Genomic DNA, 21105 nt, shown 5'->3' on the forward strand with positions numbered 1-21105 from the left:
ACATGAGTACTCACTTGTTTAGCCTTGGTCTTTGTGATGGTGTCAGAAATCGGTTTCTTCCTTTCCTTTACAGTAGTTTTAGAAAATAATTTCTCAAATTCATGACAATCTATGGATGGCTCTTCAATTTTTTCCCAAATAAGTGAAGTACTGGAGTCTCTAAAGTTAAGCAGAAGACCCATGAGAGAGCCATCAAACCAAACTGCAGGACATTATAGTGAGCAGGGACAGATGGGGACGGGGAGGACAGAGGCGTCAGAGGAACAGGGAGAGGACGGCAGGCAGTGGAGGATGGAGGGAGATAGGGGGGAAGATGCTCTTTTCTGTACAATCACCATTTGCTTAATCAACATGATGAGAAACAGCATCAATACAGAATGAGACATTTGCCTGGAAAGAATCATTTCCAGGAATTCTCAGTCATCAAGTCGCTATATAAAAACATAAAAGAACCCCTCTCTGTATGGCTCTCAAGGCAGGAAATGTCTGATATCTCACAAACCCAACCTGACCCATCAGCTTTGTGGGTTATTTGTGGGTTGAAAATAAATCACTTCATGCCCACAGAGGCACCTTTGTCTCCCCACCGCTGCCCATCACTGCATGTCACCTTACTCTTCAGTGACTGTGGAGTCATGTAGTACCACCTAAAAAGGGGAGATCCATTCAAATAAAGCAAAACAAAAAGAACTTTATATACTACATATGGATAAAATGAGTTTGGGGCACATTTGGAAATGATGCCTTGGCACATAGAAGTAACCCAGCAAATTACTCAGAGCATGAGCTGCAAAGTCAGAAGTAGTCAAAATAGATAGGTTCTTCTCCCACTATGATTCAGTGAAGAGAAAATTAATATAAGAAATGAAAATGAACCTGGTATATATCCTATTTCTAAATCTGTGCCACATCACATACACACACACACACACACACACACACACACACACACAAATTCAAAGAGTCACGAGAACTTGGGACAAGGAAGTCCAGTGAAATTTAAAGGGCATGTTTTTTCTCCCACTGGCACATTCCACAGCCATGTCCCAGTACCATCCCAGGGGTTGGGGAACCAGGTTATGGACCATCCATGGATAAGTAATACACCAGCAGCGTACCTGCTGGGAGGCATTCTTTTACAAATATCATATCTTTTATAAAAATCATATAAGTTTGTGATTTTATGACCTCACAGTGTTGCATATCATCTGCAGAAGTGCCATGAAATGCTCAGAACTAAATCATTTCACACATGGGGTGTGGATGTGTGTATTTCTGTGTAGCACATTTCTGAATAGTAAAACAAGACCGTGCCTTCAAAAGGATGCAGAAAACATCCTCAAGAGTCAGTCTGTCTAAGGATTTGATTTACTTTTATAAGCTATTTATCAGAGTGAGGTTCTGCAATGAGGCAACAGAGCATGTATGCTAAGAAAAATATATCCCTCTATCTATAAAAGTCAATCAAAAACTACATAGACAGAAATCTGTACATTGATTCATGTCATTTGTTTTATCCCTTTGATACTTCTGGAAAAAAGTCTAAAATTGCTTCACCAAATATTGATATAATCATCTACAGGCAAGTTTTATTTTTATTTATTTTATTTTTACTCATTTTTCTCCTGAGTTTTAAAGGAAAATGCTTCCCTCGTATTGACAATATTGTGCAAAGATGAGCCCGTGTTCATGTTACCTTTTACTGTGCAGTTGAATTCTCGTCCAATACAGAGGCTTCATCGGCCGACAAGGCTCTATTGGCTGCTTCCTGCTGCCTCTGTCCTGGTTCAACCCGAATCCAAACAAGCCAGCTGGCAACGGTGGAGGAAGAAATCCACATGCCTGCAGTGTTGGTGAAGTGGTACTCCCAGCTTGTGGTGGGAGAGGAAGGCCGGATCCAGGAAGCAGAGGGGGTGGGGGGGGTGGGGGGAAACCTGTTCCAGGAGGGGGAGGAGGGGGAGGGGCTAGAGGAGGCGGAACCCTCACACCTGGCAAAGGAGGAGGAGGGGCGGGAGGAATTCCTTCACTGGGAAGAGGGGGAGCGGGAGGAATTCCTTCACTGGGAAGAGGGGGAGCAGGAGGAATTCCTTCACTGGGAAGAGGGGGGGCGGGAGGAATTCCCACGCCGGGAAGAGGGGGAGCAGGAGGAATTCCTACCCTGGGAAGAGGGGGGGCGGGAGGAATTCCCATACCAGGAAGAGGGGGAGCGGGAGGAATTCCTACTGCGGGAAGAGGTGGGGCGGGAGGAATTCCCACACTGGGAAGAGGTGGGGCGGGAGGAATTCCCACGCCAGGAAGAGGGGGGGCGGGAGGAACTCCCATGCCAGGAAGAGGGGGGGCGGGAGGAATTCCCACTGTGGGAAGAGGGGGGGTGGGAGGAATTCCCATGCCGGGAAGAGGGGGGGCGGGAGGAATTCCCGTGCCGGGAAGAGGGGGGGCGGGAGGAATTCCCACACCAGGAAGAGGTGGGGCGGGAGGAATTCCCACTGCGGGAAGAGGGGGGGCGGGAGGAATTCCCACACCGGGAAGAGGGGGGGCGGGAGGAATTCCCTCATCAGGCAAAGGTAGGGGAGGGGGTTGCAGCATCTCTGGACCGGGCAGAGGAGGAGGTGAGGGGCACAGTGGGGTGAGCAGTGCAGGCTCAGGCGTGACATGGGGCGGGGGCCGTGGAGGAGCCACGGTGCCCAGACCAGGCATCTGGTGGGAAAACGTGGGAGACAGAGGCAACGCAGTGGGGATGTCACGGCTGTTTTCAGAGGAGGGGAAAGCAGAGTGCTCGTGGCTGGTTTCAAACTCCGTGTGAAAAGAAGGATGGAAAGGCTGTGAGCTCGCCTGTCCTTGACCGTCAGACCAGGTCAGCGATGTGGGTGGTGGAGCCTGCAGGGATGGATGTGCGTCGAGCTGAACTGATATTCGCCTTGGAGACACGACCAAAGAAATCTCTGCACAGAATTTGGTCTGAGGTCCGGGAGGTGAGGACAGCCCGGCTGAGTCTCCATTCGCGGCCTCAGGCAGGGCGCCCGTGGGAGGACGAGTCAGCGTCCCACCCTCCTCTGTCGGGGACGTCTGGATTGACTTTGCCTGTAAAATCCTTTGAGGCCCTACATCCTTTTCTCCCAACCTGAGAGCTCTCAGACACGCGTCTCCGGAGGCGGCAACCTCCATGTCTGTGGCTGGGTACTGCTTCTCTAGCTCAGCTATTTTGGTCCTCAAATCCTCAATGGTCTGCTCCAGCTGCTGAATGACAGTGGCCTGACCCTCAGATTTCATGTCACAAACTTCCTGAGGGGCAACAGAGACATCACAGTTAAATATAAAATAAGGAATACTCAAAATACCAAAAACTAGTCTTACAAAATTAAGCAAAATGTATTTGTTTGTTATAATAATTCTAAATGCTCCCTCCATAGAAAGACACTATTACCACTTCCACTTGTCCCTTCTTTTCCATCCTCGGATTTCAAACTGGTTTACACACATGACCATGAAGTCCTAAGGCCCCTGTCTAATCTTCGAATGAAACCATGGAAGACTGGCAGACCGGTGAGAAGAGGGAAGAAGAGGCTGAGTGACAGACCCACTTAATGTCACCATAGGCTACTGTCTTCCTGTCCAGTAACATCTGTTATTAGGACGTTCCCTAAAGACATTTTTAATCCTCAGTTTTAAAGTTAATCACAACCTTTAAAAGGTAATCTCTAAGGGGTGGGAAAGTGTCCCAAAGAGAGCTACAATATGTGAGCAGGGAAGGCAAACTTGGGAGCCTGAACCGAGATGGCAGAGTAGGACGTGCTTTCACTCCTTCTTGTGCGAACACCAGAATCAAAACTAGCTGCTGGACAATCATCGACAGGAAGACACTGGAACTCACCAAAAAATACACCCCACATGCAAAGACAAAGGACAAGCCACAGTGAGACAGTAGGAGGGGTGCAATCACAATAAAATCAAATCCCATAACTGCTGGGTGGGAGAGTCACAGATTGGAGAACACTTATAACACAGAAGTCCACCCACTGGAGTGAAGGTTCTGAGCCCCACGTCAGGCTTCCCAACATGGGGGTCTGACAATGGGAGGAGGAATTCCTAGAGAATCAGACTTTGAAGGCTAGTGGGATTTGATTGCAGGACTTTGACAGGACTGGGAGAAACAGAGACTCCACTCTTGGAGGGCACACACAAAGTAGTGTGCACATCGGAACCCAGGGGAAGGAGCAGTGACCCCATAGGAGACTGAACCAGACCTACCTGCTGGTGATGGAGGGTCTCCTGCGGAGGCGGGGGCTGGCTGTGGCTTACCGTGGGGATGGGGACACTGGCAGCAGAAGTTCTGGGAAGTACTCCTTGACATTAGCCCTCCCAGAGTGTGCCATTAGCTCCAACAAAGAGCTCAGGTAGACTCCAGTGTTGGGTTGCCTCAGGCCAAACAACCAACAGGGAGGGAACCCAGACCCACCCATCAGCAGTCAAGAGGATTAAAGTTTTACTGAGCTCTGCCCATCAGAGCAACAGTCAGCTATACCCACCACCAGTCCCTCTCATCAGAAAACCTGCACAAGCCTCTTAGAGAGCCTCATCCACCAGAGAACACACAGCAGAAGCAAGAAGAACTACAATCATACAGCCTGTGGAACAAAAATCACATTCACAGAAAGGTAGAAAAGATGAAAAGGCAGAGGGCTGTGTACCAGATGCAGGAACAAGAAAAAACCCCAGAAAAACAACTAAATGAAGTGGAAATAGGAAACCTTCCAGAAAAAAATTCAGAATAATGATAGTGAAGATGATCCAGGATCTCGGAAAAACAATGGAGGCAAAGATTGAGAAGATGCAAGAAATATTTAACAAAGAACTAGAAGAATTAAAGAACAAACAAACAGAAATGAACAATACAATAACTGAAATGAAAACTACACTAGAAGGAATCAGTAGCAGAATAACTGAGGCAGAAGAACTGATAAGTGACCAGGAAGACAGAATGGTGGAATTCACTGCTGTAGAACAGAATAAAGAAAAAAGAATGAAAAGAAATGAAGACAGCCTAAGAGACCCCTGGAACAACATTAAATGCAACAACATTCGCATTATAGGGATCCCAGAAGGAGGAGAGAGAGGAAGGACCTGAGAAAAATTTGAAGAGATTATAGTCGAAAACTTCCCTAACATGGGAAAGGAAATAGCCACCCAAGTCCAGGAAGCGCAGAGAGTCCCATACAGGATAAACCCAAGGAGAAACACTCCGAGACACATAGTAATCAAATTGGCAAAAATTAAAGACAAAGAAAAATTATTGAAAGCATCAAGGGAAAAATGACAAATAACATACAAGGGAACTCCCATAAGGTTAACAGCTGATTTCTCAGCAGAAACTCTACAAGCCAGAAGAGAGTAGGTATTTTATACTCATATACTTAAAGTGAAGAAAGTGAAGAAACTACAACCAAGATTACTCTACCCAGCAAGGATCTCATTCAGATTTGATGGAGAAATCAAAAGCTTTACAGACAAGCAAAAGCTAAGAGAATTCAGCACCACCAAACCAGCTCTACAACAAATGCTAAAGGAACTTCTCTAAGTGGGAAACACAAGAGAAGAAAAAGGCCTACAAAAACAAACCCAAAACGATAAAGAAAAAGGTCATAGGAACATACATAATGATAATTACCTTAAACGTGAATGGATTAAATGCTCCAACCAAAAGACACAGGCTTGCTGAATGGATACAAAAACAAGACCCATATATATGCTGTCTACAAGACACCCACTTCACATCTAGGGACACATACAGACTAAAAGTGAGGGGGTAGAAAAAGATATTCCATGTAAATGGAAATGAAAAGAAAGCTGGAGTAGCAATACTCATATCAGATAAAGTAGACTTTAAAATAAAGAATGTTACAAGAGACAAGGAAGGACACTACATATTGATCAAGGGATCAATCCAAGAAGATATAACAATTATAAATATATATGCACCCAACATAGGAGCACCTCAATACATAAGGCAACTGCTAACAGCTGTAAAAGAGGAAATCGACAGTAACACAATAACAGTGGGGGACTTTAACACCTCACTTACACCAATGGACAGATCATTCAAAATGAAAATAAATAAGCAAACAAAAGCTTTAAATGACACAATAGACCTGATAGATTTAATTGATATTTATAGGACATTCCATCCCAAAACAGCAGATTACACTTTCTTCTCAAGTGCGCACGGAATATTCTCCGGGGTAGATCACACCTTGGGTCACAAATCAAGCCGCAGTAAATTTAAGAAAATTGAAATAATATCAAGCATCTTTTCTGACCACAATGCTATGAGATTAGAAATAAATTACAGGGGAAAAAACGTAAAAAACACAAACACATGGAGGCTAAACAATACGTTACCAAATAAGCAATAGATCACTGAAGAAATCAAAAAATACCTAGAAACAAATGACAATGAAAACACAATGATCCAAAACCTATGGGATGCAGCAAAAGCAGTTCTAAGAGGGAAGTTTATAGCTATACAAGCCTCCCTCAAGAAACAAGAAAAATCTCAAATAAACAATCTAACCTTACACCTAAAGGAACTAGAGAAAGAAGAACAAACAAAACCCAAAGTTAGCAGAAGAAAAGAAATCATAAAGATCAGAGCAGAAATAAATGAAATAGAAACAAAGAAAACAATAGCAAACATCAATAAAACTAAAAGCTGCTGCTTTGAGAAAATAAACAAAATTGACAAACCATTAGCCAGACTCATAAAGAAAAAGAGGGAGAGGGCTCAAATCAATAAAATTAGAAATGAAAAAGGAGAAGTAACAACAGACACTGCAGAAATACAAAGCATCCTAAGAGACTACTACAAGGAACTCTATGCCAATAAAATGGACAACCGGGAAGAAATGGACAAATTCTGAGAAAGGTATAACCTTCCAAGACTGAACCAGGAAGAAATAGAAAATATGAACAGACCAATCACACATAATGAAATTGAAACTCTGATTAAAAATTTTCCAGAAAACAAAAGTCCAGGACCAGATTGGCTTCACAGGTGAATTCTATCAAACATTTAGAGAAGAGCTAAAACCCATCCTTCTCAAATTCTTCTAAAAAACTATGGAGGAAAGAACACTCCCATACTCATTCTATGAGGTCACCATCACCCTGATACCAAAATCAGACAAAGATACTATAAAAAAAGAAAATTACAGACCAATATCACTGATGAATATAGATGCAAAAATGCTCAACAAAATACTACCAAACAGAATCCAACAACACATGAGAAGGATCATACACCATGATCAAGTGGGATTTATCCCAGGGATGCAAGGATTCTTCAGTATACGCAAATCAATCAATGTGATACACCCTATTGACAAACTGAAGAATAAAAACCATATGATCATCTCAATAGATGCAGAAAACGCTTTTGACAAAATTCAACACCCATTTATGATAAAAACTCTCCAGAAAGTGGGCATAGAGGGAACCTACCTCAACATAATAAAGGCCATATATGACAAACCCACAGAAAGCATCATTCTCAATGATGAAAAACTGAAAGCATTTCCTCTAAGATCATGAACAAGACAAGGATGTCCACTCTCACCACTATTATTCAACATAGTTTTGGAAGTCCTAGTCATGGCAATCAGAGAAGAAAAAGAAATAAAAGGAATACAAAGTGGAAAAGAAGACGTAAAACTGTCACTGTTTGCAGATGACATGATACTATACATAGAGAATCCTAAAGATGTCACCAGAAAACTACTAGAGCTAATCAATGAATTTGGTAAAGTTGCAGGATACAAAATTAATGCGCAGAAATCTCTTGCATTCCTATACACTAATGATGAAATATCTGAAAGAGAAATTAAGGAAACACTCCCATTTACCACTGCAACAAAAAGAATAAAATACCTAGGAATAAACCTACCTAGGGAGACAAAAGACCTGTATGCAGAAAACTGTAAGACACTGATGAAAGAAATTAAAGATGATACCAACAGATGGAGAGATATACCATGTTCTTGGATTGGAAGAATCAATATTGTGAAAATGACTATACTACCCAAAGCAATCTACAGATTGAATGCAATCCCCATCAAATTACCAATGACATTTTTTATGGAACTAGAACAAAAAGTCTTAAAATTTGTATGGAGACACAAAAGACCCCGAATAGTCAAAGCAGTCTTGAGGGGAAAAAACGGCGCTGGAGGAACCAGACTCCCTGACTTCAGACTATACTACAAAGCTACAATAATCAAGACAATATGGTACTGGCACAAAAACAGAAACATAGATCAGTGGAACAAGATAGAAAGCCCAGAGACAAACCCACGCACCTATGGTCAACTAATCTATGACAAAGGAGGCAAGGATATACAATGGAGAAAAGACAGTCTCTTCAATAAGTGGTGCTGGGAAAACTGGACAGCTACATATAAAAGAATGAAATTAGAACACTCCCTAACACCATACACAAAAATAAACTCAAAATGGATTAGAGACCTAAATGTAAGACCGGACACTGTAAAACTCTTAGAGGAAAACATAGGAAGAACACTCTTTGACATAAATCACAGCACAATATTTTTTGATCCACTTCCTAGAGTAATAGAAATAAAAACCAAAATAAACAAATGGGACTTAATGAAACTTAAAAGCTTTTGCACAGCAAAGAAAACCATAAACCAGACGAAAAGAAAATCCTCAGAATGGGAGAAAATAGTTGCAAACGAATCATCGGACAAAGGATTAATCTCCAAAATATATAAACAGCTCATGCACTTCGATTTTAAAAAAACAAACAACCCAATCCAAAAATGGGCAGAAGACCTAAATAGACATTTCTCCAAGGAAGACATAAAGATGGCCAAGAAGTACATGAAAAGCTGCTCAATATCACTAATTATTAGAGAAATGCAAATCAAAACTACAATGAGGTATCACCTCACACCAGTTAGAATGGGCATCATCAGAAAATCTACAAACAACAAGTGCTGGAGAGGGTGTGGAGAAAAGGGAACCCTCTTGCACTGTTGGTGGGAATGTAAACTGATACAGCCACTATGGAGAACAGTATGGAGGTTCCTTACAAAACTAAAAATAGAATTACCATATGACCCAGCAATCCCACTACAGGTCATATACCCAGAGAAAACCACAATTCAAAAAGACACATGCACCCCAATGTTCGTTGCAGCAGTATTTACAATAGCCAGGTCATGGAAGCAACCTAAATGCCCATCGACAGACGAATGGATAAAGAAGTTGTGGTACATATATACAATGGAATACTACTCAGCCATAAAAAGGAACGAAATTGGGTCATTTGTTGAGACGTGGATGGATCTAGAGACTGTCATACAGAGTGAAGTAAGTCAGAAAGAGAAAAACAAATATTGTATATTAACACATATATGTGGAACCTAGAAAAATGGTACAGATGAACCGGTTTTCAGGGCAGAAGTTGAGACACAGATGTAGAGAACAAACGTATGGACACTAAGGGGGGAAAGCCATGTGCGGGTGGGGGTGGGGGTGTGATGAGTTGGGCGCTTGGGATTGACATATATACACTGATGTGTATAAAATGGATGACTAATAAGAACCTGCTGCATAAAAAAAAAAGAAAAAAAGAATTACATAACCTTCCAATATCAAATCTCCCTTCCTTGAAGTGGAGATAATAATGGTGCCTTATCTCTGATGGTTGTGACGAATGAGATAAAGCCTGTAAGTTACTTAGCACAGTGGGTAGTGTATTATGAACACCCAATAAATGTTAGCTATTATTATTAAAAAAAAAAAAACTAAGGGAATCTGAATCAAGTATGAACTTTAGGTAATAATAATGTATTGATATTGGTTCAATGACAAAGGTACTTCCTAATATAAGATGTTAATAATAATTTTTTTTAAAAATCTCTATAAGAGTCCCCAGTAAGATCATGGGAAATATTTCTGATATCCATATGGGCATATTCATATATCTTAGGTGCATGTACACAACTTACATCACGTTACTACAATTCAAATATTTTATCCAAGGCATTTCAGAAAGGGATGCCTTTGGTCACCACAATTTATGAAGATGGCTGAAAGCAACTGTGCCCCTGTGTGGGTCACCCTCACAACCACACAGTGTCTTCCTCTCCCAAGGGGACACTTTCAGGAAAAAGTGTTTTGGGAATAGAAAAGGGGGAAGCCCTCTGGGTAAATTGATTACCAATAACAGGTGAGTAAGAAGAAAAAACAAGAGAGGAATGGGTAGAGAAAAAGGAGGAAAGCAGGGACAGGAGGTAGGAGGGAAGGGGGGACAGACTCCAGCTGACTAAAGCTCAGGATCACACACCTGCTTACACAGGCTCAACTGCTCCCTTAAGGCTGGAACGAGAGGGGAGGGGGCAGGGTCCCTGTGCTCTGAACTGCTTCTCCAGAGCTTCCAGGGCTTTTCACAGATGACCCCAACAGAGGCCAACACGAGGAGCCACCATCCACGGCATGGACACCTACTACCTTCCCCTCTCTTCATCTACTGTGGAGGAATAATTAAGATGTTAATACAAAGACGACACAAACTACTGGGTTGGCCAAAAAGTTCATTCGGGTTTTTCCAGAATTTCTTTTTTTTTTTGTAGCTGAGTAATATTCCATTGTATAAATATACCACATCTTCTTTATCCATTCATCTCTTGATGGAAACCTAGGTTGCTTCCATATCTTGGCAATTATAAATAATGCTGCTACGAACATTGGGCTGCATGTATCTTTTCGAATTAGTGTTTTCTTTTTTTCTTTTTCTTCAGATAAATACCCAGGAGTGAAATTTCTGGGTCACATGGTAGGTTTTAGTTTTTCTGAGAAACCTCCATACTGTTTTCCATAGTGTCTGCACCAATTAACATTCCCACCAACAGTGTATGTGGGGTCTGTTTTCTCCACATTCTCACCAACATTTGTTATTGTGTTCCTTCTCTTTTTACATTTTCTTTTTTTATTAGTTTTTCAAAAATTTTATTGAAGTATACTTATTTACAACGTGTTAATTTCTTCTGCACAGCAAAGTGACTCAGTTATATATACATATATATATATTCTGTCATTGTGTTCTTTTTGATGACAGCCTTTCTGACAGGTGTGAGGTGATGTCTCATTGTGGTTTTGATTTTCATTTCTCTGAGGACTAATGATGTTGAGTATCTTTTCATGTGCCTGTTGGCCATCTGTAGGTCATCTTTAGAAGAAAGCCTATTCAGGTCTTTTGCCTATTTTTAAATTGGCGTTTTTGTTTTCTTTTTAATATTTATTTATTTATTTAGGCTGCAGTGGGTCTTAGTTGCAGCATGCAGGAACTTCGTTGTGGCATGTGGGATCTTTAGTTGAAGCATGTATGTGGGATCTAGTTCCCTGACCAGGGATCAATCCCAGGACCCCTGCACTGGGAGCACAGAGTCTTAGTCACTAGACCACCAGGGAAGTCCCAGGGGTTTTGTTTTTTAATGTTGAGTTGTATGAGCTATTTATGTATTCTGTATATTAGCCCCGTATCAGTCACATAATTTGCAAATATTTTCTCCCATTCAGTAGGTTGTCTTTTCATTTTGTCAATGGTTTCCTTTGCCATGCAAAAGCTTTTCAGATTAATTAGGTCCCATCTGTTTATGTTGGTTTTTATTTCTTTTGCTTTAGGAGACAGATCCAAAAAACTATTGCTATCATTTGTGTCAAAGAGTGTTCTGCCTATCTTTTCTTCTAGGAGTTTTATGGTTTCTGGTCTTACATTGATATTTAGGCCTTTAATCCATTTTGAGTTTATTTTTGTGTACAGTGTTAGAGAATATTCTAATTTCATTCTTTTACATGTAGTTGTCCAGTTTTCCCAGCATCACTTATTGAAGAAACTGTCTTCTCCATTGTATACTCTTGCCTCCTTTGCTGTAGATGAATTTGACAATATAAGCTCAGGTTTATTTCTGGACTCTCTATTCTGTTCCATGGATCTGTGTGTCTGTTTTTGTGTCAGTACCATATTGTTTTGTTTTGTTTGTTTTGGGGTTTTTTAACATCTTTATTGGAGTATAATTGCTTTACAATGGTGTGTTAGTTTCTGCTTTATAACTAAGTGAAACAGTTATACATATACATATGTTCCCATATCTCTTATCACTTGCATCTCCCTCCCTCCCACCCTCCCTATCCCACCCCTCTAGGTGGTCACAGAGCACTGAGCTGATCTCCCTGTGCTATGCAGCTCTTCCTATTAGCTATCTATTTCACATTTGGGAGTATATATAAGTCCATGCCACTCTCTCACTTTGTCCCAGCTTACCCTTACCCCTCCCTGTGTCCTCAAGTCCATTCTCTATGTCTGCATCTTTATTCCTGTCCTGCCCCTAGGTTCTTCAGAACCGTTTTTTTTTTTTAGATCCATATATATGTATTAGCATACAGTATTTATTTTTCTCTTTCTGACTTACTTCACTCTGTATGACAGACTCTAGGTCCATCCACCTCACTACAAATAACTCAATTTCGTTTCTTTTTATGGCTAATAGTCCATTGTACATATGTGCCACATCTTCTTTATCCATTCATCTGTTGATAGACACTTAGGTTGCTTCCATGTCCTGGCTATCGTAAATAGAGCTGCAATGAATATTGTGAGTACAATATTGTTTTGATTACTGTAACTTTGCAGTATAGTCTAACGTCAGGGAGCCTGATTCCTCTAGTTCTGTTCTTCTTTGTCAAAATTGTTTTGCCTATTTGGAGTCTTTTGTGTTTCCATAAAATTTTTTAAATTATTTGTTCTAGCTCTGTGATAAACACCCTTGATATTTTCATAGGGATTGCATTGAATCTGTGGATTGCCTTGGGTAGTATGGTCATTTTAAAAACGTTAATCCTGGGGCTTCCCTGGTGGCGCAGTGGTTGAGAGTCTGCCTGCCAATGCAGGGGACACGGGTTCGAGCCCTGGTCTGGGAAGATCCCACATGCCACGGAGCGACTAGGCCCGTGAGCCACAGTTGCTGAGCCTGCGCGTCTGGAGCCTGTGCTCCGTCCGCAACAAGAGAGGCTGCGATAGTGAGAGGCCCGCGCACCGCGATGAAGAGTGGCCCCCGCTTGCCGCAAGTAGAGAAAGCCCTCGCACAGAAATGAAGACCCAACACAGCCATAAATAAATAAATAAATAATTTTTTTTAAAAAAACGTTAATCCTTCCAGTTCATGAACATAGTATATCTTTCCATCTGTCTGTGTCATCCTCAATTTCGTTCACCAGTGTCTTATAGTTTTCCAAGTACAGGCCTTTTACCTCCTTAAGTCGGTTTATTCCTAGGCATTTTATTCTTTTTAATTTGATGGCAAATGGGAATGTTTCCTCAGTTTCTCTTTCTGATAGTTTATTGAGGTGTATAGAAAGGTGACAGATTTGTTTATAGTAATTTTATATCCTTCAGCTTTACCAAATTTATTGATGAGCTCTAGTAGTTTTCCAGCGGTGTCTTTAGAATCTCCTATGTATGGTATCATATCATTTGCAAACATTGAGAGTTTTACTTCTTCCTTTCCAATCTGGATTCCTTTTATTTCTTTTTCTTGTCTGATTGCTGTGGCTAGGACTTCCAATAGTATGTTGAATAAAAGTGGTGAGAGTGGGCATCCTTGTCTTGTCCCTGATCTTAGAGGAAATACTTTCAGCTTTCCACCACTGAGTATGATGTTAGCTGTGGGCTTCTCACATAAGGCTTTTATTTTATTCAGGTATGTTCACTTTATACCCACTTTCTGGAGAGTTTGTGTCATATATGGATGTTGAACTTTGTCAAAACCTTTTTCTACATCTCTTGAGACAATCATATGTTTTTATTCTTCAATTTGTTAATGTGGTATATCACATTGACTGAGTTGAGGATACTGAATCATCCTTGCATCCCTGGAATAAATCCCACTTGATCATGGTGTATGATCTTTTTGATGTATTGTTGGATTCAGTTTGCTAATATTTTGAGGAGGACTTTTGCATCCATGTTCATCAGTGATATTGGCCTGTAATGTTCTTTTTTTGTGATATCTTTGTCTGGTTTTGGTATCAGGGTTATGCTGGCCTCATAGAATGAGTTCAGAAGCATTGCTTCCTCTGCAATTTTTTTTTGGACTATTTTGAAAAGGTTAGGTGTTAACTCTTCTGTGAATCTTTGGTAGAATCCACCTGTGATGCCATCTGGTCTTTTGTTTGTTGGAAGTTGTTATTTTGTTTTTGTTTTTTAATTACTGATGCAACTTCATTATTGGTAATTGGTCTGTTCATATCTTCTATTTCTTCCCAGTTCCAACTTGACAGATTGTACCTTTCTAAGAATTTGTCCATTTCTTATATGTTGTCCATTTTATTGTGTATAGTTGCTTTTAGTAGTCTCTTATGATCCTCTGTATTTCTGTGGTGTCAGCTGTAAGTTTTCCTTTTTCATTTTGGATTTTATTGATTTGGGCCCTCTCTCTTTGTTTCTTGATGAGTGTGGTCAAAGCTGTATCAATTTTTAAAATATCTTTTCAAAGAACCAGCTACTCTTTTCATTGATCTTTTCTATTCTTCTTTTACTCTCTCTTTCATTTATTTCTGCTCTGATCTTTATGATTTCTTTCCTTCAACTAAATTTGGGTTTTGTTTGTTCTTCTTTTTCTAGCTCCTTAAGGTATAAGGTTAGGTGTTTTATCTAAGATTTTTCTTGTTTGATGAAATAAACTTCTATCGCTATAAACATCTCTCTTAGAACTGCCTTTATTACTGTGTTATTGTTGATTTCTCCCTTCATGTCTGTTAATACTTGCATTATGTATTTAGGTGCTCCTATGTTGGGTGCATATATATTTACAATTCTTATATCTTCTTCTTGGATTGATCCCTTGATCATAATGTAATATCCTTCTTTGTCTCTTTTAACAGTCTTTATTGTAAAGTCTTTTTTTTTTTTTTCTGATATAAGTATTGCTACCCTGGCTTTCTTTTCAATCCATTTGCATGGAATACATTTTTCCATCCCCTCATTTTCAGTCTATGTCTCCTTAGATCTGAAGTGAGTCTCTTATCGGCAGCATATATACAAGACTATATATATCTATTTATATATATATATATATATGATTGTTATAAGTTTACTGATCTCTTAATTTCAAGCACGTTTTAAAAACCCTGCATTTGGGGCTTCCCTGGTGGTGCAGTGGTTACAAATCCATCTGCCAATGCAGGGGATACGGGTTCGACCCCTGGTCTGGGAAGATCCCACATGCCACGGAGCAACTAAGCCTGTGAGCCACAACTACTGAACCCTGCGGGCCTAGAGCCCATGCTCTGCAACAAGAGAAGCCACCACAATGAGAAGCCTGCACACCTCAATGAAGAGTAGCCCCCACTCACCACAACTAGAGAAAGCCTGCATGTAGTAACGAAGACCCAACACAGCCAAAAATAAATAAATAAGTTTTTAAAAATAAGTAAACAAATAAAAAATACAAACCCTGCATTTGTACTCTCCTAGCCTCCTGATTACTGTTTTTGATATATTTTACATTTAATTGTTTTGTGTATCACTTAACTGCTTATTGTGGATATGGATGATTTTACTACTTTTGTCTTCTAATATTCCTACTAGCTGTGTGGATGACTTCCTATCTTTACTATATGTTTGCCTTTACTGATGAACTTTTTCCTTTCATAATTTTCATATTTCTAGTTGTCGTCTTTTCTTTCTCACTTAGAGAAGTTCCTTTAATATTTGTTGTAAAGGTGTTTTGGTGGTGCTGAACTCTTTTAGCTCTTGCTTGTCTGTGATGCTTTCAATTTCTCAATCAAATACCTGAAAGAGAACCTTGATGGGTAGAATATTCTTGGTTGTAGGCTCTTCCCCTTCATCACTTTAAATACATCATGCCCCTGACTTCTGGCCTTCACAGTTTCTTCTGAAAAGTCAACTGGTAGCCTTATGACAATTCCCTTGTATGTTATTTGTTCCTTTTCCCTTGCTGCTTTTATATTTTCTAATTCTTTGTTTAAAAAAAAAAAAAAACTTCTAATTTTCACTCTGTACATCCATTCTCCTCCCGAGTTCTTTGATCATCTTTACAATCATTACCCTGAACTATTTCTCAGATGCATTGCCTATCTCCATGTCACTTATTTCTTCTTCTGGGGTTTTATCTTGTTCCTTCGTCTGAAACATATTCCTCTGTCACCTCATTGTGTCTAAATTGCTATTTGTATTTTTACGTATGTGGTAGGTCGTTTACATTTCTTGACCTTGGAGAAGTGACCCTCTGTAGGAGACACCCTATGCATCCCAGGAGTCAACTCTCCTCTCGTCACGCAAGGGCCAAGGGCCAGCTGGTCCCAGGGTAGTATCTGGCCTGCATATGCGGATTCTATCTGCAGGCTGCAGGACCATAGTTTTCTTGCTTCTGGTGTCTGCCCCCTGGTAGGTGAGGCTGGTCTAGAGGCTTGTGCAGGCTTCGTGGTGTGAGGGGCTGGTGCCTGCTCACCAGTGGGTGGAGCTGGGTCTTGATCCTCTGGTGGGCAGGGTCATGCCTAGGATGTGTCTAGAGGTGGCTGTGTCTCTAGCCTGCCTGCCTATGGGTGGGGCTGTGTCCCTCCCCCCAGTTACTTGTTCGGCCAGAGGTGTCCAAGCACTGGCGCCTACAGGCTCTTGGGTGGGGCCAGGCCTTGATGACAATATGTCAGCCTCCAGGAGAGCTCGCACAGGTAAATGCTCCCTGACACGTCCACCACCAGTGTCCTTGTCCCCAAAGTGAGCCAGAGACACCCCTCCCTCCCCAGGAGACCCTCCAAGACCAGCAGGTAGGTCTGTCCCAGGCTCCTATGAAATTGTGGCTTTTGCCCTTGTTCCTGGTGTGTGTGAGATTTTGTGTGCGCCCTGTAAGAGTGAAGTCTCTGTTTTCCCCAGTCCCGTGGAACTCCTGCGACCAAGCCCCACTGGCCTTCAAAGCCAAATGCTCTGGGGGCTCCTCTTCCCAGTGTCAGACCCCCACACTGGGGGCCTGACATGGAGCTCAGAACTCTCACTCCTGTGGGAAAACCTCTGTAATATAATTATTCCCCAGTTTGTGGGTCACCCACCCAGAGAGTATCAGATTTGATTATATCACAACTCCAACCCTCCTACCAGTTTTGTTGTGCTTCCTTCTTTATGTCTTTAGTTGTAGAGATCTTTTCTGGTAGGTTTCAGACTTTTTCAATGATGGTTGTTCTGCAGATTTTAGTGATTTTGGTGTCCTCATGAGAGGAGGTGAGCTTAGGGTTCTTTTACTCCACCATCTTGGCCGCTCCCACAGGATTCACTTTCCCCTTTGCTGAGTTTAATATTCTCTCTTTGTCTTTTGTTTTTGCCAATTTAATTACAATATGCCTTGGTGTGTTCCTCTTTGGCTTAGTCCTCTATAGGACTCTGCACTTCCTGCACTTGGCAACTGGTTCCTTTTCCTAGGTTAGGGAAGTTTTCAGCTATTACGCCTTCAGTTATGTTCTCAGCCCCTTTCTCTTCTCTCTTCTCCTTCTGGCACCCCTACAGTGCAAATATTAGTATGCTTGATGTTGTCCCAGAGGTGTCTTAAACTGTCCTCATTTCTTTTCATTCTTTTTCTTTTTTCTGTTCAGCATCAGCAATTTCCACTGCTCTGTCTTCCAGCTTGCTGATCGATTCCTCTGTATCATTTACTTTACTATTGATTCCTTCTAATATATTTTACATTTCACTTATTGTATTCTGCATCTGTTTAGTTGTTCTTTATATTTTCTGACTCTTTGTTAAAAACTTCTAACTTCTCACTCTGTGCATCCATTCTTCTCCCAAGTTCTTTGATCATCTTTACAGTCATTACCTAGAACTCTTTCCTAGGTAGATTTCCTATCTCCACTTCACTCAGTTCTTCTTCTGAGGTTTTATTTAGTCCCTTCATCTGGAACATTTTCCCCTGTCACCTCATTTTGTCTAACTTGCTGTTTTTATTTTTATGGGTCTGGTGGGTATGTTTCCCAACCTTAAAGAAGGGGCTTTTTGTGAGAGACAGAGTTCCAGCAGCACACTCCCCTCTCATCAGCAGAGCCATATGCTCTAGGAGTCCCCCCTATGATGTCTGTCTGGGTCTTTCTGTTGTGGCAGGCTGACTATGTGGGTGGTCCAGTAGGCCTGGTGGCTCCCAGTCTATTTAGTTACCTGGTGTGGCTTGTGCAGAGGCTGCTGGCCACTGGTTGGCAGAAGTAGGTCACGAGGCAGCTGACTGCAGAACCCCAGGGAAGCCTGGGGCTAGTGCTGGCTCTCTGGTGGGTGGATTCAGGGTCCAGGTGATACCAGGGCTGTTGCCCACCCACTGGTGGGTGAAGTCAGGTTCTAGGGCAAGTACCAACCTACTGGTGGGCAGAACCAGGTCCTGAGTTCTGGTTGCTGGGCACCAGGGGTCCTAGAGCAGGTGTCACATCACTGGTGGATGGCACCAGTTCCTGACAAAGATTTCTGTGGGTCCCGAGTTTTCTTGACACTTGTGTTGGCCTGCTACTGGACAGGGCCTCCTCTCTAGTGGGATGGCCAGTCCAGACTGCAGTGCTGTGGTTTTCTTACAGCTGGTGTCTGCACTCTGGTGAGTGGAACTGGGTCCAGAGGCAGCTATGGGCTCAAGGGTTCTTAAGGCAGCCTGTCTGCTGTTGGATGGGGCTCTGTCCATGCCCAGTCAGTTACTTAGCCTGAGATGTCCCAGCACTGGAGCCAAAATGGCCCTTGCCAGCACCAGCGTCCATGTCCATGTGGTAGAACAAGCTCCGCAAACAGCTGCCACCAGCGTCTATGTCTGCAGGGTGAACTGCAGGGAGAGGAGGTGAGCTTAGGGCCTTTCTACTCTACCATCTTACACATTCTCTCTCAAACTTCTTTTTTTTTTTAAATTGAACCATAGTTGATTTACAATGTTGTGTTAATTCTGCTGTAGAGCAAAGTGACTCAGTTATACATATATATACATTCTTTTTTATGTTCTTTTCCATTATAGTTTATCACAGGATATTGAATATAGTTCCCTGTGCTGTACAGTTGGTCCTTGTTGTTTATCAATTCTCCATGTAATAGTTTGCATCTGCTGACCCCAACCTCGCACTCCATCTCTCCCCCACCCCTACCTTGGCAACCCCAGGTCTGTTCTCTATGTCTGTGAGTCTGCCAAACTTAATTCTTAAATGCTATTACCTCAGCCAGCTATTTTTCATCATAGGTTTAGGTATAATAAAAGAATGTATAAAACTTAAAAGCCATGAAAAGGAAGAGGGGGAAGAAGAAGAAAAGGAGGAGAGACTGATCCTAAATCAGGTTCTCACTAAAAATTAAAGTTTTAAAGGGAGAGAAGGGGGGAACTCCAGTGGTCAGGACTCCGCGGTTCCACTGAAAGGGGCAAGGGTTCGATCCCTGGTCAGGGAACTGTGATCCCACATGCTGCATGGCACAGCCAAAAAAAAAAAAAAAAGAAAGAAAGAAAAGAAATTAAAAGAGAAAAGGAAAAAAGTGACGTTTTCAATTCTGTACAGAATCTGTGAGTGAATCCTTATAAATGGAGGAAAGATAACAAATCTATTTTAGTCAACACAGTAATATATTTTATATACCACCAATTTTGAGATTATTTATATTTTAAAATATTGCTTCAAACCTCTAAATCGTTACAAGTGGTAGAGTCTGCCACCCTCTTTGGCCGAACAATTATATACTATAAGTCAGCCAAAATTCTTCCATTTCTGTATAATCTTATATGTGGGTGGTGTTGGTTAGTTCTTATAAACTGTTTGAATACTTACATGTCACAAAAGACAAGTTGTCGTTAAAAATAGTATGTTCACAAAAGTATTTTTCAAAATACAAGATTATCTTATTCGCAGAAAAAGAAACATTACTGTATTAAGGCTAAAACTGTGAAAAAGAAAGCCAAGATATGTCCAAGGAAAGCTTTTGCTGAAAAGTTAATTTGCTCATCTTTGAAACTTTATTATGTTTACTGTGTAAGCAAGATACTTTCAGAGGCTAGAATATAAAACCACTTATTGGTAAGTTAACACCATGAGAGTTTATTCTATAAATGTTAATATGAGATATGCAATTCATTTTCTACAATATTCAAATTTTCAAGTTCTGCTAAATCCTAAGGTCACATTACTAGCAAGTTAGGATACCTCTAGACATCTGTAAAATTTAAATTCTGCTCTTCACAGAAGCCTACAAATTCTCTGTCTCATGCTCTAAATTCTAAAACATTCTATGGCTTTGGAGAAAGCCAACGAGATTCCAGATTTACAATAAGACAACACATGCTGTACATAATGTTATAGGAAAAGAAACCTAGATTTTAAATCGATAATATTATGCACAGAAGTAAAGTGCTATCGATTTCAAGTTTGAAATGGAATTTCAAGTTTGAAAAGAAATTTCAAGAAATAAGGAAATATCAGAACATACGGTGACTGTTAAATAACTCACCTCGGACTCCTTAAAGCAGAACATATTATGGAAAAGAAGAGTGTCACACAGAGAGCTAAAATAGCATCTCTGCAATCCTTACAATGAAAAAGATAAGGAATTACTGAAAATGGAATATTTCTGAACTGGAATGGAAATGACAAGTGTCTTCCAAACCCTTCGTTGCATAGATGAGAAATATGGGGTGCAGGGGGGGCAGAGTTCAGCTAGAAATCATCATCGGCAGTGTAACTTCTGACGTCTATGGCACTGATTGATCATCTCATTGATGGGAAGGTACAGTCACCATCATTAGTGTATAACCAGAGTGGAAGTAATAAACAACATGTCTGGGAAAGGGGTCAGAAAAAATGGAAATAAACAACCTTTTTGGTTCCCTCACATCTTCTGAATGCTCTCTCTCGTTACCTGAGTCGCGGCAAGGTCCTGCACTAACTCTAAAGCAAAATATTCCTCAACTCTCCCAATTAGTGCAAGGAAGAAAAACAGTCTTATCTCAGTTTCCCTTCAGTGATGATCCATGGATAAATGTCTCACCTTCTAACCACCCTCTGAGCCAACACGCAACTAGC

General features: G+C 41.1%; 1 protein-coding gene across 1 annotated transcript in view; it reads right to left on the minus strand.

Annotated features, from left to right (window-relative positions):
- The window catches only part of FMN2 (formin 2), a 340034-nt gene that overhangs the window by 204093 nt on the left and 114836 nt on the right, over nt 1-21105 (minus strand). Inside the window, exons 5-6 of the mRNA XM_057539598.1 lie at nt 1697-3282; nt 15-159 (exon numbers count right to left, since the gene is read on the minus strand). Of these exons, the coding sequence (XP_057395581.1) occupies nt 15-159; nt 1697-3282 (1731 nt within the window). The remainder of the gene's footprint in view (nt 1-14; nt 160-1696; nt 3283-21105) is intronic.

The sequence above is a fragment of the Balaenoptera acutorostrata genome, unplaced genomic scaffold (assembly GCF_949987535.1).
Source record: "Balaenoptera acutorostrata unplaced genomic scaffold, mBalAcu1.1 scaffold_61, whole genome shotgun sequence".
Classification (NCBI taxonomy): Eukaryota; Metazoa; Chordata; class Mammalia; order Artiodactyla; family Balaenopteridae; genus Balaenoptera; species Balaenoptera acutorostrata.